Source organism: Melospiza georgiana, chromosome 5 (genome assembly GCF_028018845.1).
Source record: "Melospiza georgiana isolate bMelGeo1 chromosome 5, bMelGeo1.pri, whole genome shotgun sequence".
Classification (NCBI taxonomy): domain Eukaryota; kingdom Metazoa; phylum Chordata; class Aves; order Passeriformes; family Passerellidae; genus Melospiza; species Melospiza georgiana.
In genome coordinates, this window is record NC_080434.1 from 3799707 (window position 1) to 3815535 (window position 15829).

Consider the following 15829-nt stretch of genomic DNA (forward strand, 5'->3'; position numbering starts at 1 on the left):
CACCAGGCACTCCATTCTTTGTCCTGCAGCTCTGGAGTGGTGCCTGTGACCTTTCACACCAGCATGAGCCACACAAGTGTCATTCACTGCTGGCCAGGCCTGTGCTTAGCTGCCTTCTTTAGCGTGGAGGTCTTCTTTCCCTAAAGCTTCCAAAAGAACTTCATCTGGGATTTCTTCCATGCCATAATTCACACTGTCATCTGCAGCTTCAGCTAGTTCCACATCTTCAGCAGCTTCTAGGAAACAGGCATCATCACTTGTGTTTTCCCACTCACTGTCTGACAACAGGAAGTCCTGAGACCAGCTGGTCTCTGGAGATACTGAGCTTTTTGACAAGTCTGACACATGAGAATGTGGATGTACTTTTCCTTCTGTGTGCCCCCTGTCATCCATTAGCATGGACTCTTCTTCCTTTGAGAAAAAAGAACACTACTCATTTCATATGCAAATACTCTTGATACCTTCAACTGCTCTGCAAGTTTGGAGTTTGTGCTGTCACACAGACTGGACACTGCAGAAAGCTGGCCAACACTACAAGACTTCCCAGCATATTATAGATAGCCACATTAACCAGTGGAAGCCTATTTTAATAGGAGTAGAAATCCACTGTTTTTCTAGCACCCTACAAGCAGCCTGTTGAATACAGCTTCATAAAATAATACAAGGTTAAGACTAACTTAAGTGTCTGTTCAAAGATACTGTCAGGACCTGCAAATACAGTTAAATGACACTTTCTGAAAATGAATAGCTATTGATGAGCTGCCTGAGTAGAGCTTAAGGTGCCATTCTGCTGTATGATATTTAGAGCTGTATAGTTAAATTTAAAAGTTGAAAAAATACCAATTGTTATTGCCTAAGCACTGGAAAAAACTTGTCTGTTCAGGGAGTTCACCTAGAGTCCAGGTGCAGGATCAGGTCAGTTTAAATATTCTGCCTGTCTGGGGAAGTGTGCTGCTTTAGCACACAACAGTGGAGATAAATGAATTTCAGAAATGAGGGTCACTGCCTTCATTTGGCTCTGACTGACTCCAGTGTTCCAGAACCAGTTCTGTTCTATTTTGCATGAAGTCAGACATGCACAGCACAGCTAAACTTGGGCAGTTTCTCTGTTCTGCACCTGGAGCAACCTTGTGGCTTAGACATTGGGAACTGCTGCTCACATCAGAACAGAAAGTCTTGAGTCCCAGGGGAAGTCAGACAATTCCAGTAACTTAGCATTGCTGCAGAACTTAAAAATGAATATATGGAGCTACCACACCAGCACAGCTGCTCTGGGAATCTCTTCTATACCACTGGAACAATGTGCAGGGCTCTCCCAATAGACTGGGAGGGCTCCAGAGCCTAACAAGAACTTGAGCATCTCACCAGGACAAAAACATACCTCTTTGAAAAGAGACAGGAGGCATATCCCAGGTGGCAATGGGAAACCTAAATCAAATATAAGACATTCATTAAAGTTAACATTCCAAAATGTATGAAGTATAATTGAGATCACAGGCTACATACTTTGTGATTTGAAGTTTTGTTCTCTGCAGACAGGATCGTGACACTTTTGATACCAGACTTCATTCTTTAGATCTACCAGAATCCTAAGAAGGAAATTATTTTGTTTTTTAGTATCAGTACATACAGGAAGTGAATTCATATGGTAGGAAACTCTAACACTAAATGAACAGGTTTTGTTTGTCCTCAGCTAGGGACATTGCTTTCATAGTCTTGGCATACTTACTATGTACTTGTTCTGTACAATTTTTAGTAAACTTCAGATTTCTTAAGTTTGAAGAAATAAATTTTTAAGACCAACATCTGAAAGTGAAATTTAGTCAATGCCATTACATTAAGCTTGGAGAGAAAGTCATCAAATTAAGATTAGCATATAGGACTTGACTGTAAGATAAGATTTTGTTGCTGCTGCTGCTGTTACAGATAATGAAATTATAAAAGCCACATGAAATCACTATTTTCTGTCAGCTGATAGGCCACCCAGCTTTTTCAACTGTGCTTTAGAAACACCAAACTTCAAGCAACTCACTTGAGAAACAGCAACTTCATCCAGCTGTGGGGTTTTTTGAATATCTTTGTTTCTCAGAAACACATTCCTTATGTTTCAGTGATTTTAACTGTTACATAAAATTATTTCTAAGTTAAAATATTTATACTAATTATATACCGTAATTCTAATATAATCTAATAATAATCTAATAATCTGTTTTTCTAAAACTATAGGAAGCCTGAGTCCTTGTAGAGTAACTAGCAAAACTCATCTTGATTCATGTGGCAGGAATTACCATTCTAAAATAGCAATTCTCAATTGTTAAAATGATAGAGTCATTTTAATAATGTAAGAATGTAATGTAAGAAGCGCTGTAAATTAATTTAAAAGCAATCTGCTTGCTTTCTTATTTTTCAGCTTCCTAGCTGGGAAGTATCAAAACATAGTATTGTTTAATAGCTTTAATATACTCTGACTTTTATGTTAGCATCTTTGGGCCCATATTTTAAATACCATGAAGATTACTGCAAAGAATTAGTGGAAATAAAAGTCCAGTTATCACAAAGTAAACTTTGGGAGGGCATAAATAGTTTCTTTGGTTTTGTGGGGTTTTTTTGTAATTAAAACATTGTATCCCCACAGAGCAAGACAGCAGAAGTTGTAACAGTTGCTGATTCTATCCATAAGAGTTTTTTCAGCATTTCTAGAGAATAACAGTTGCTCAGGAAAATAAATAAAGCTGTTTAAAACTGAAGAGTTGAAGAACGTACATTATATTGTTACTTTTGTGAGCTCTTCCAATATTTTCACACCAACGGTAACCATAAATATCATAAATAAGTAGTTCTTTGAGAGAGAAGTAACTCCATTGTCTTATCCCTGAGGAAAAAAACCAAAATCTTTAAATTCTTTAGAAATAGTGCTGCAGAAGGGTCATTTATAAATGTAAGGTGGTCTCTTTACCTCCCTGTAGCCCATCTTTATTAACCAAGGAACGAACAAAATTATCAATTTCTGGATATGGTGAACCCTGGTAACCTTCCATGGGATCTGTAAAACCAAAAGCCACAAGCACACACTGTTAGAGGGTTCCCCACTGTAATATGACATTGGAACACTTACACTTTATACAGACCACAGGCAGAAAATGTACATGAATCACATCACCCTCCTAAATAAAACCAGGGAGAAAGCCACTGTTGCTTTCTTGTAGGTCTTTAAAGTGCCACCCCCATGCCCAAGGTGCAGAGGGAGCTGGGACAAAGCAGGACAGCTGTGGTACAGGAGGGAGGGGCAGTGGCATTCCATCCTTCAGCGCAGGTGGGCTCTGCCTCCTGCACAAAGGCCCTCCCAGAAATTACCAGGTGTACAAGTCACACAGCATCTACATTAAGAGTATTTTTTTCCATGCAGTAGAAAAGGCTTGAGGTACCTCTGCTGCTTCTGGTAGTTTTACTGTTTAAAAAAGCAGACATTTTTCTCTCCTCCTCTGAAAAGCCAGATGACAGAACTTTTATGTCATCACTCGCTCTAAAGGAAGGGGAGAACACAAAGAGTGAGATTCTTACAGCATACACAGTACAATCTAACTCCCTGTAACATCCCACAGGGTAGAACATGACACAGCTCTGGGCCCAGGGATGAGCCAGGAGACCCCCAGGGGTCCCTGCCCACCTTGGCCAGCCTGTGATTCACTGTGCACCTCTCCCTGTTCCTGGAGCACTTTGCCTTCTGGCCTTGGCAGTTTCCCTGACTCCCACCACAGGACAGGGGTTCCTCCTCCCCAGCAGCAACATTTGGTTCCTGGCCAGAGTCCCAGGACCCACCCATTTAGCAACTGCTGGTGCACACCCCTACAGCAGGATGTGCTCTAGATGTAGGATTGATGCAAATATACACTTTGGAAGGTTTCTTTTTTTTTCCCTCTCTGCCATATTGCTAACTGGAAGCCAGATGATAACAAGTCTGAATTCAACACAGCAGAATTTCTCATCTGTATTTATGGTGGATTCAGCTGATGCCTGTGATCAGAATACACTGTGTGCTTTACTGGCATCAGTTCAGCATAATGAACACTTCAGGATATAAAACCTGAAGTCACAACAAATACATGTTTTCAATAAATATATCAATACTATTTTAACCTTTCTGCTACAGCAGTGATTAGGATCTTTTTAAGATAAGGTATGACATATCAGAGATTTAGATACAGAAAACTTGATTATTGTCTGTACAAGTACCCAGCCTACGGAGGGGTCTGCATCAACTGGGAAATCTGGTATGCAAAAAAACACAGACAGAAACCCTTTTATTTTTTATCTTACTTTGAAAAATATTCAGAATTCTCATATTTAACTGACTAGAAATCTGTTAAGTTTTGCTTCCAGAACTACACAGAATCTGACCAACTTAACAATGGTTATGTTTTGGCATTTTGAGTGTGTATAGAGAAATGAGGCAATTCAGAGGCTGTAACAGATTTGAAGGCAGGTTTAACAAAATAACTGCCAAGAAATTTTTTTCTTCAAAACCAATAAATTCTACTGGGAACTCCCAAATTACACTGTAACAATGTTAATTGAATAACTGCTTATTTATAATAGTTATTTGTAACTGCTACAGGAGAATTATCATTAAAATAGATATTTAAAAATACTGTACATTTGACTGGAATTAAGTAATTACCCAATGTTGCAGATTAAAGAGGAAAGAAAATATGCTTCTTCCAAGGAAACATCCTTTTCACAGTTGGGGATAAACTTATTATCCTCTGCTATCTTCAGAATCACATTTTTTCCTGCTTTTGATGACTTATACATCCGGAAATTTCTATTCTTTGTATAAACTCCTACAGGAAAAAAGATATTTCTTAACACAGCAGTGCTGGCTAGGAATTAAGATATTGAACACTTGTAAATTAAACCATTTTCCTTAGGCCCAGCTAAGAGTCTAATGAATGGACAAAAACTGACTAGCTCACATCCCATAGAAGAAATGCAACACAGCAAGATCATGCACACAAGTGCACTTTTATGTTACAGAATAATTAAGGCAAATGCTCAACACCTCTACATTGGCATTTCAATCATTCTGACATTAGAATTGTTAAAAGTTTCCCTTCAGTACAACAAATTGGTCCTTTCACAATAACTTTGTGAAATACAACTGAGCCCAAAAAGCTGCACAATTATTTTAACCAGAAAGAACTTAATCAACCTTTCTGTTTTCTGTGGACTTCTTCCCAGCTTTTCTGAGACATGTATAAGGAAAGCTTAATTCCAATCTCAAAAACAAACAACAAAACAACAATCAAGTACCCTAACATTGCATAATCTATCTAGTAATTAATTGAGAAGGTGAATTTTATTTGCAGATTGCATTTGACTTTCATTAAGAGAAAAGCACTTACAGAGCTCATACAAGAAGAACATCACAAAGCTTTCTGTCACTGCAGCCTCATGATATAATGCAGTAGTTCAGCAATTTTGACTTTAGCTTTCCAATTCTGAGGCAATGTGCATAACATAAATACTGAGGATGGTTAATTATGGGAAACTAACATCAAATTCTTAAAAAGTGAGAAAGGAAACAAATTGTTTTGATTTAAATTCCATTTACAAATATGCTTGAAGGAATTTTGAACAGTAGGTGAAAGTAACCTTTCTGACTCAGTACAGAGAAGCCAACTTTGGGATTACATTTCAAAAGATCAGACATACTGAAGAGGCCCACAATAAAAGTGATCCTGAATTCCATGAGAAGAATTTGAAGGAATGGAAGTTCTTCAGAAGAGTCTGAATAAAAAACCCAAGGTAAAGTCCTGAAATGTGTAACACACTGCTGTGCAAAAGTGTGCTAAGCTATTTTCATTTCCCTGAGATAAGGCAAAAAGCAAAAAAACCCAGATATGGAGTTAAAGAAGAATGGAACTTTCAAACTCTAGTTTGACTATGGGAGTTATGCTCCTGGAGATTTGTAACATTTTAATACCATGAACAGGCTATGCCCAGGTGGGCCATGAAGTGCCCAATCCAAAATTTCTATTATTTCATCACTGAAAGCTAACAGCTGCCATTCCAAACAGGGAAAGAAGACTCAATTCATACATGTAGAAGAATACAGAAAGCCAAGCCTGTAAGACTTCTTCTTTTATTAAGCAGCTTCTAATTCAACTGAAATAACAAAAATGCAATATATGCTATCCTCTTTCAATCAAATGGGAGCACTAAGCCCTTAAGGGAAAAAAAAATTGTCTTGTGTGGAAAGAACTACTTTAAACTTCAGAACAAAGTAATTAAATGTAGTAATATAAGAAGTTCCACAGACCCATGAATCTAAGGCTCCTTTAAAGCACAGGACTTATGATGGCAGTTTCAGCATGTATTTAAAGTCTGACCATAGGGACAACATTAATCAAAGATAAAGCAACATTTCATTCTTGACCTTTGTTGCATCCCAAAGGGGTTTAAAAACACTTATACTTACCTAGATCCACAAAAAGCTGCTTGTTGCCTTCTTTATCGTTTACTATTAGGAAGGAAAAATCCAAATTTTCTCCCTGGTGTGGCATTTCCACATCCTTTGTTTCATGAGCAATGGCTGGCCTGTCTTTAGAATCATCTTCAACAGCTGGGAGGTTTGTAAGAGAACCATCTAATACAGCTCCTGCAGAACACTGGAAAACATTCTCTGCTTCTTCTGTTGGAATGACAGCAGCCCTACTCTGCAATAATCTTATGGCAGGCTGCAAAATGGTTCTCACAAAGTTACCTTAAAAACAACCAAAAAGGCCACAAGCAGAAGTCATTTATGAGTCAAGAAAGAACTTAGAGAGTTTCTGTGCAAACATTTTTCAAAACAGCCAAGATGGAAGTGGTTGAAGTTCAGGGATTTTTTAGCCCTTCTGGATTTTTAAAAAGAAATCTTTTGACTAGCCCACCGTATAAAATGATTCTGGCCAGTGACTGAGAAACCAATGCCTCACAAGAATTTGTACTAAACAGCTTAAAAACCCCCAAAACTTAAATACTAACAAGCTCAGATTTAGGATTCTAAAAAGCTTGTGACTGTCCCCTCACTACTACTTTCCCTAATTTCACTTTCAGAATGATTGAAATGTTGTATTTACTGATGTAAGAGATTGACCAAAGCTTACTCAAACAAAAAATTACTTTTACAGAAGTATTTTGTAATGACTTTTCAAACTCCCAGTATTGTAATTCGACTCCCATTGTAAGTCCAGGCTCTGCTAGATGGAAACCAAAGACAGACAAATAAAAACCATGGCCAAATGAGTTCTAGGGAGAAAGCAAGAGAAGATAATAAATACAGATGTACAGGGGAAAAAACTATGAAGTGGAAGGAATACTGGCAAGGATGATTCTGCACTGTTGGATGAAGCTTCCATGGGGAACATGAATGAAGATGAAATACTGTTCCTCCCATGCTACATCTCAGCAGAATGACTCAGCATATCAAGCATCAAAATCATCTTCCTCATAATTCATTACAGGACTACTGGGCCACACAAATGAGTCAAGACAACCCTAAACTGGCAATTCTCTGTGTTGGAGTTTCCATATCTGAGAAATCCTGACTCATGTAAACAATTAAAATTGCTTTCAGCTTTCTCTTAAGCAGGTTTATGCACAGGTGGCTTGAAATCATCTTTGTCCTGCCTTTTTGACAAAGTGCTGAGCAGAAATTAACTGTATTTAGAGCAAAAACCAGCAGCTTTAATTGTTAAGACTGACATTAATCTGAAAATTAAGGAGCCATAGACTTGCCAGTTTCATAGAAATCAGTATTTTTGTAAATAAAACATACAGGCACAAAAAGGTTACAGTTTTGTAAACACATGCTAATTATAGGAAAAGAAAGTAGAAGATGAGAAAAAATGAGGCTTAATTACTCCTATAGAGTAATTATGTGTATGTTTGGAATACACATTTGTTTCCACATACCATTCCATTAAAAGAAATACTTGTATGGGAGTTGTCACAGTATAAAGTCAAAAGCTCACCTTTTATTTCTAGGTGTAAGAGAAAAGAACACACTTACCAATATGAGTGTTATCCTTAAACACAGTCTTTTGGGGCAGAAAAATTAAGTGCCGACTAAATTTTTCATCAGTACTGGAATCCAAGTTCAAGACATCTTCTGATGAACAATTTACATCATAAAATTCTTTTAATTTTTGGCTGACAAGCTGAAATTATAAACATTAATTATGTTGTTTTACTCTAGTAATTGTATCTACAAAACCTAATACAAATTCAGATTCTACATTTTTCTCAAGTTCTTTTTTTTTCCCTCATTTTGAGCATACAAATAATTTAATTCAAACTAACCTATATCAAGTTTTAACCAAGTCTGACACCGACTTTATTCCTTAAACATGCAAGTCACTTAACACGTAACTAACAGTGATAAGCTGATAAGACTTGCAGTTTCTCAGGTCAAAGTCTGGTGAGGAGGCTTTACCCTGCAGGTGGTTTTCCACCACCACCAAGCAGTTCACACCCACAGTGACAATGTTTGCAATGCAGACTCACAGGATGGAGGCTGTCATGATACACAGCACTGGTGAGCTAATTCACTGTGATGATTTAGCTAATTCATTGGTACCACCCAGTGAACAACAACTAAGCAGAAAACAGATTTCACTCTAGATTAGCTCTAAAAAAACCTTTTATAAATCAAGCTACTGATTACTTATGTTTAGGACTTGGACTCAGAACCTAAAGATCTGGAAGCTTTGGGTTTCAGCAGCTCAGATCCTCCACCCAGCAAATCCAAAATCCTCTTCTTAACCTGAGGAACCTCTACATTTCAGAGCAGAAATCCACAATGGATAAACCCCTCCAGATTCTGTATCAATTAAGGGTTATTTATGAAGGAATTACCTCAGTAATCTTTTACTTTTGTTCACTTCTAGCTAGAGACATGTAGGTGACAGAAGTCTCACAAACAGACATCCACTCACAATTGGATCTTATTAAAACAGAAGATATTCTTCTAAAAATATACAAATGCCATATTGAACTTGCAGAGAGCCCATTTACAAAAAAAAATTGCAATAAAATGGAAACTGCGCTATTTATTAAAAACTGATAATTAGCAAAGGTATTTAATTTTAGGTACCAAATTGGTACATGCAGTCACATGATGCTCTCTACATAATCATTTAACTAACTTTCAGGAGAGATTCACCTAAGCCTTGATACAGGACTGCACCATTAGGCAAAGGGAATGAACTGAGGAATATAGGAATGGAACTTTTATTGATGCTACTTTAAAGAGTACCTAAACATTCCTCCAGTTTTACAGCTTTGAAGTGGCAGAGCACATAACACAATCTTCAAAAGTAAACCTACCATGTCAGTAAACCCACCATGAATACAAACAGTCCAACAGCCATCATTCTTTATTTTTGTCTTTCAGTTAAATTTTTGTCTCTCTTAGATCAAACCCTTCCTTTATTTAAAACAGGATTTTTACTTAATTGAAAATAATCACGGTGTCTGCCATTCTTTTAATTTTACTATAGCATAATCAATATAAAGTGATAAATACTTTTGTTTCTTATTATATTAACAACAAATTCATATTCATCCACAGCATGACTTTGCTCCAGTTTACCTCAATTAACTTCATGACCATACTCTTGCCATCTGCATCAGGATTTGCTGGTTTGTAAAACTCCAAATCAAAATAAAGTTTGCAAGCTTCTTTTTCAGGAATTACTTCATAGCAATGCATAAGACTTGTTTTGCAACCTTGACTAAGGAGAAACACAAACAAATCACAACCTCTCATGATAAACATTATGAGCATGATAAACATGCTTATCAGTTGCAAACAAGGATCTCCCATATTTTATTCTGCAATCAACCATCCATATTGAAAAATGTAGTAGCCTAAAAGTGCTTTGAAAAATTTGTAACTAACACCAGCATCAAGTGTCAGCAAAGACTGTCTGGCCTAGAATTTAATTTTGTAGAGTACTCTCCTCCCCATGCCTCCCCAGTCTTACAACACATACAGAAATGTTGAGAATTCAAGGAACTATGAAAACTACAGTAAAAAAAACTTAGGTTATCACTCATATGTCTTTAGCACAAACAGATTATATGGAGTTTTTTCTAATTAAATTAAAAAATAATCCCATCATCAGTTTCAGAAAAAGAATCAAGCTTTATATGTAAAAGATTGAGTCGTATTTCTTTCACTTCACAGCCAAATGTTTTATTGTAAAAGAAACAAATGGGGGGGAAAGTTCAGTACACAACTGAATTGTCAATACTTGGAACTCCATCATGCAAATGCAAACCCATAAATCAGTTTCCAGACACCTGCATTAACGCTCACTGAAACTGGTGTGTGACTAGTCACAGAAGTATGTTTTGTCATGTGTTGGCATGATCCCCTGAGGAAAGCTGACAGCAAAAGCAAACCTACTCTTAATAAATTTCAGTTCAACATACAGAGTACTTAATTCACAGGAAATAATGGCAACCTGCTACTCAAAAGAAAGGTGAAACCCACTATAGAATATATTGTTTTGTCCTTGTAAAGATTTTTCCCATTTCCAAGATGAAACCTCAGGTAACCCAGTCCAGCTCTGTGCTACTCAGAGCAGCAGATGGCTCCTGGGAATACTGACAGCTCTTACTAGGTAGGATATCCAGTGTACCACTAACTTTTAGTAACATACAGGGCACCTGCTCGAATACTCACGTGTAATAAAACCAAAGCTCTTCATATGTTGTCACAAGGTAAAACCTCTGTCCACTCTGTGTGTTCTTTTCCAAAGCAAATACATGAACATCCTTTTGAAGTAAAAACATTGACATTTTTTTGTTAGTTTTATTCAAAAAACCAGTTTAAATCTTCCTAAGTTCCTACTTGGTATCAGTTAAAGGTTAGTAAATACTAGAGAACTATAAACAGATCACTTATCCTTTTCCACACTCAGTAGCATCTAGTTTTAATTTAGAACATCATTCTGATTTCTGTTACATGGGTAAATCTTTGAAGCTTTTCTTTGCTGTGCAGTAATTTAAACTGTTTTCTCTTTAAACTCTTGTATTTTCTGATCAGTATCAGGTGGATCTAAAGGGAGCAGGAACAATGTCTTGAAAGGAGCAGCCTCATGGACATGATGGCAGTATAAGCTTTATGGGCAAATATTCTTCAGTCATTGTGTTGTTTAGATCAAAAAATGGAAATCTGAGAAGAAAATAGAAAAAAACTACGCCCAAGCCAATGAGAACCCATTTTGGAAAACAGGCTGTTAGGATTACCTGAATACCTGAAACAAGTATGGAGAAAAACACAATACTTTCTTTAAAAATAGCAATCAATTTACAAAGTGTTAAACTGAAAGCAGAGAATACCTTTCACACAATATTTATTTGGCTAATCACTTCTAATCATCTGAACTTGCTACTCGGATGCCACTGGAGAGTTGCATTGTTTTTATTTAGTCTCTGCCTCTTCTTTATCTCTTTTTCTTCCTCATTTTTTCCCTTCTCTTTCTTCCTACTCAATGCTCACTAACCTTCCCATTCTCCTGCCCACCCTGACAGCTTGTTCATCTTGAGAAGGAGCAAATTTATCACTACAATGTTCCCAAAAAGCACTTTTACTGTTCAAAGTTAACACCACATATCAGCTTGTATGTCAGAACAGAACTAGTACTTCAACTTAGAGAGACCTCCAGTGCAACCTGACCTACAAGGACAAAAAAACCAAAACTTGCAGTTTCAGGATTAGGAGGAAAAAGATCTTGCAAATTGAGAAAGACTTCACTTGCCAGCAGCAATTTTAAATGATGTTCAGTCTTATGATGCAGTATATAAAGAGTAGAGACATTTCCCAAACACCTAACATACCTCTTCACAGGCTTTTACATAATTAAATGCTTCAGCCTGTCGAGAAAATATTTTCCAAACAGAGGATGGCATAGAGGGTTTGGACAGTCTTGGTCTATAAACTGTAGGAAGAGGATTTCTTTCATAGTGAGATGCTAGTTCTTCCACTTTCTTCAGTCTTTCTTGCCATTTTCTCTTCATTTCTTCTAAAGCAATTACAGAGAGTCACATCAGTATTAATCCATTTGCAAGGCAATTTAATTTGAACATATCCTGTGCTCCTCACTGCTTTTGATTCTGGTTTTGTTGAATGTAATTTTTTAATTAACTGGGAGTAGCCAATATTCCAAATCAACACCCAACCTTGCTATGATATTCATTTTAATATTACACGTCTCTACACTGTTTTGGAAGTACAAGAGCTTCATATTAACACTATCAAAGATAAACACAACAGAATAAAGACAGTGAAAGAAGGCCTAGGAATTTTAATTTTTGTCTACAGAATGGTATTACACTCCTCAGAAAGTATACAAACTGTTGGCTAGGCACATTATATCAGTCAGGAGTAAAAAAATACTAAGAGTAAAAGTAAAAAAATGCTAAGAGTAGAAAAATATTTTTTCCTTTGTGGTTGGGGAGACAAATGAGATAATTAATTGTATGGGAAGTACAATATTTGAGTTCATAGGAGGAGTTAAGACTTCAGGACTTTAGCTCTGAGCTCTGTATCTTGAAGTAAAAGAACTGAAATCAAAAATGAGGGCTCCATTCTCCACTGCTGACCTTTGCTATTGATCACTCATACCTTCACCTGCTTTAAAAGCTCATGTATTTTTCACAACCTTAAAACAGCAATCTTATCTCTTTCCAAGAAATAGAACCATGCAGTAAGTCTTGCTATCTTGTAACCTTTAAGCTTCTAGTCCCATAAAGGAATCCAAATGTTGCAGAGTAATGTAGTAAAGCATAAACACACACATGTACAATTATCTGTAAGTGGAACACCTGCAAATCAGTAAAAAGCACTGCCAGGAAATTGTGAAACAGAGGAAGAGAGGCAAGAAGTAACAGAAGTAAACATGAAGGGGAATCTTCTTGTTCTGCCCAGCACAACCACCTGGTTCTCCTAACAGCCCCTGGGTTGCAGTGAAAGATAAAAATGAAAATGAGCATACTCAAAAATATTCAAACCTTTAACAAGCTGGATCCACAAGGCAAATTTAAGTACTTAAATATTCTTGTGGAGCCCCAAAGCCCAAAGTTTAGATTCTCTCATTTCCCCCTCACAGCAGAAGTTTCTGGACACTGACATTTCTGCCCACTGTTCTAGGCCCGCCAATGTCTCGACAGTCAGTGCCTGCATCAAGTCTAAAACCAGAATGTTTTTTCTGCAACAGGGGTCAAACATTACCTCTATCCCCCTTGTCCATCTTCTGACCTGTGCATTTTCTTCACTCCTTTTTTGTGCTCTTAGTTTCTTCTCTGGGAATGAAAAGTCAGATTATAGGCACTTGGCATTTCTCAGAAATGCTAACAAAACTTTCAGTTTCATTTTGATATTGCTGGCTGTAAATTAACTGGGTGGGTGAAAAAGACATCCCTACATCAGCATTTTCCCACAAGGTGACCAATAAAAAAGGAAAGCAAAGGAGAAGCCCCATAATTCTTTATTAATTTTACACTTCCTAGTTATATTAGGCCTGATTTTTACAGAAACACAGCTGGGAGGATACCTGAATCTGGCAGAAGGGCAGTGACCCTTACTTTAAACTGAAACCTATCATGGTTCTTGCAGTCCAAACACTTGGTCTCTCAAGAGTCCAACATGTCAAGCCTTTTCAAGGCAATTTCAATTCCTGTGTGAACCACACCACAACACATCTGTTCAGAGCTCATACAATGAACACTTACAGACCAGCCTTCTGCGTTCACTGGGAAATTCTCACTTCATCCTCCTCTCCTATGTCCCACCAGAAGTAAGGGCAGTACTTATTTGTGTTTGACTTGACTGAAAGAAATTTTGTCACCAACGTGTTTGGACTTCAGTGTTAGTGACTCAGCAGGATGACTGCATGGAGAGTCTGGAAAAATGTCTCCTGAGCAATGACTTAAAGAACTTGCTATTTCATTTTCTCTTTTTATGGAAGACTACTTCTCCCTTTACTTCTCATGATAATGACAAAACATATTACCCACACCTGCTGACAACTGAAGCTGAGACATGCAAATCAGCTGCTACTCAAAATAACATTACACTTGTTTCATGGTGTGTATCATGCAACATAGTTCTATGGCAGAATTCATGTCCTTGACACAAATAAATCCATGAGATTTTCTCCCAGCTACTGATTCAGCCTTAGAAGAACACATTAAATTCCTTAACAATAGTGAAAATTAGCCTAGCTATCCTTAGGTTGAGCTGACGAGTGGCACATTAACAAAAACTACTCATCTTCCCAACAACAAATGTTCATCTTGCCCTCCTAGCAGAGGAAGGGGCCTCTACAATTACAGAATCATGGAATGGCTCAGGCTGGAAGGGACCACAGTGGTCACCTGGTCCAACCTTTCTGCTCAAGCAGGGTCATCCTAGAGCACGTGGCACAGGATTGTGTCCAGTCAGTTCCTGAGTATCTCCAGTGGAAGAGACCCCACAACTCCTCTGGACAACCTGTTCCTCAAATTAGGATTGCAAGTGCAAAACTCCGTACATCAGACCTGGTGATAAGACCTGCAAAAGTAGGTTAGTACCTGCTATGAGAAGCTGCAATACAGAGCTTCCAGTGTTATCTGACTTCTGCTACTGAAGGTCGATGTACAAATATGAAACCAACTGACCTGAAAGCTGGTGATGGAGCCAGAGTCAGCCCTCAGTGCCAGAGCGCCGTTGCGCAAGGCAGGTCTGTGGGCAGCCAGGGACAGTCACCATGCAGGTGGGCAAAACCCTGTCCGAGGGTGGTCCTGCCGTGGGACACGCCAGCTCACCCACGGGGATCTCGCTCACTCAGGTCAAGAGGGAGGGTGCTCATTTAGGAGTTATCCCCACTGATTACTCTAGATGGCCAGTTCCTTTACAAACCACCATTTTTTCCGAATCACAGAATATTCTGAGTTGGAAGGATCATCTCTAATCCAACTCCCAGCTCTACACATGACCACCTCCAAGAGTCACCATGTATACCAGGTACACAACAATGTTGTCCAAATGCCTCTTGAGCTCTGTCAGGTTGGTGCTGGGAAGGCAGTGCCCAAGCACTCCCTGGGTGAAGAACCTTCTCCTAATATTCAACCTCAACCTTCCCTGACACAGCTTCAGGCCATTCCCTTGGGTCCTGCCACTGGTTACCACAGAGATCAGTACCTGTCCCTCCTCTTCTCCTCACAAGGATGCTGAACACCACAAGGAGATCTCCCCTTAGCCTCTTCTCATCTTGATCTGTTCATCTTCCCCAGACTGAACAGACCAAGTGACCTCAGCTGCTCCTCATATGGCTTCCTTCCCCCTAAAGCCCTTCACCATCCTCACTGTGCCCAGAACTGCACACTGCATTTAACGTGAGGCCGCACAAACATAGTGTAAATGTACCAGAACGGCACATTTGTTTCAGCAGGGAGAGGAACTCAAGCAACAGCGCAAACCTGACAAGGTTTGGGTTACACCATTCACACCCAGGAGCAGCAAGGACAGCCCTACCCAGCTCAGCGCCCAGAGCCCGCAGGGCGCGGCGGCTCAGTGTTCCGCCATAGGGCCCGGCTCGGCGAGCTCCGGGAGAGCAGGGAAGAGCAGGGGACAGCAGGGGAGAGCAGAGCAGCCACCCCGCGCCTCCTCAGCCGGGCCTCGCACGCCTCTCTCGGCGCCGGGAGGGCCCAGAGGCCGGGCCCGCCTCATCCGCGCCGCTCCCGCCGGCACGGACTCACCGCTGCCGCCCGCGCCCGCCGCCATGGAGCGGGCTGCCCG

The 15829-nt window shown here is 39.0% G+C and overlaps 1 protein-coding gene across 5 annotated transcripts; it reads right to left on the minus strand.

Moving 5' to 3' along the window:
* Positions 1-10: 10 nt before the first annotated feature.
* PRIMPOL (primase and DNA directed polymerase) lies at positions 11-15823 on the minus strand. Of its 5 annotated transcripts, none has more exons than XM_058025058.1 (14): positions 15790-15823; positions 13283-13353; positions 11890-12074; positions 10733-10824; positions 9635-9776; positions 8054-8201; positions 6479-6763; positions 4679-4841; positions 3426-3523; positions 2957-3043; positions 2764-2872; positions 1507-1589; positions 1382-1428; positions 11-411 (listed from the first exon to the last, which is right to left on the minus strand). In XM_058025058.1, the coding sequence occupies exons 2-14, from the start codon at positions 13299-13301 to the stop codon at positions 106-108; spliced, it is 1764 nt and encodes a 587-aa protein (XP_057881041.1). In that variant the 5' UTR covers positions 13302-13353; positions 15790-15823; the 3' UTR covers positions 11-105. The 5 variants fall into 5 exon arrangements, with proteins under 5 accessions (XP_057881041.1, XP_057881040.1, XP_057881039.1 ...); XM_058025057.1 differs by lacking the exon at positions 15790-15823 and adding an exon at positions 15566-15685; XM_058025056.1 differs by lacking the exon at positions 15790-15823 and adding an exon at positions 14710-15685.
* Between the last annotated feature and the right edge of the window lie 6 nt (positions 15824-15829).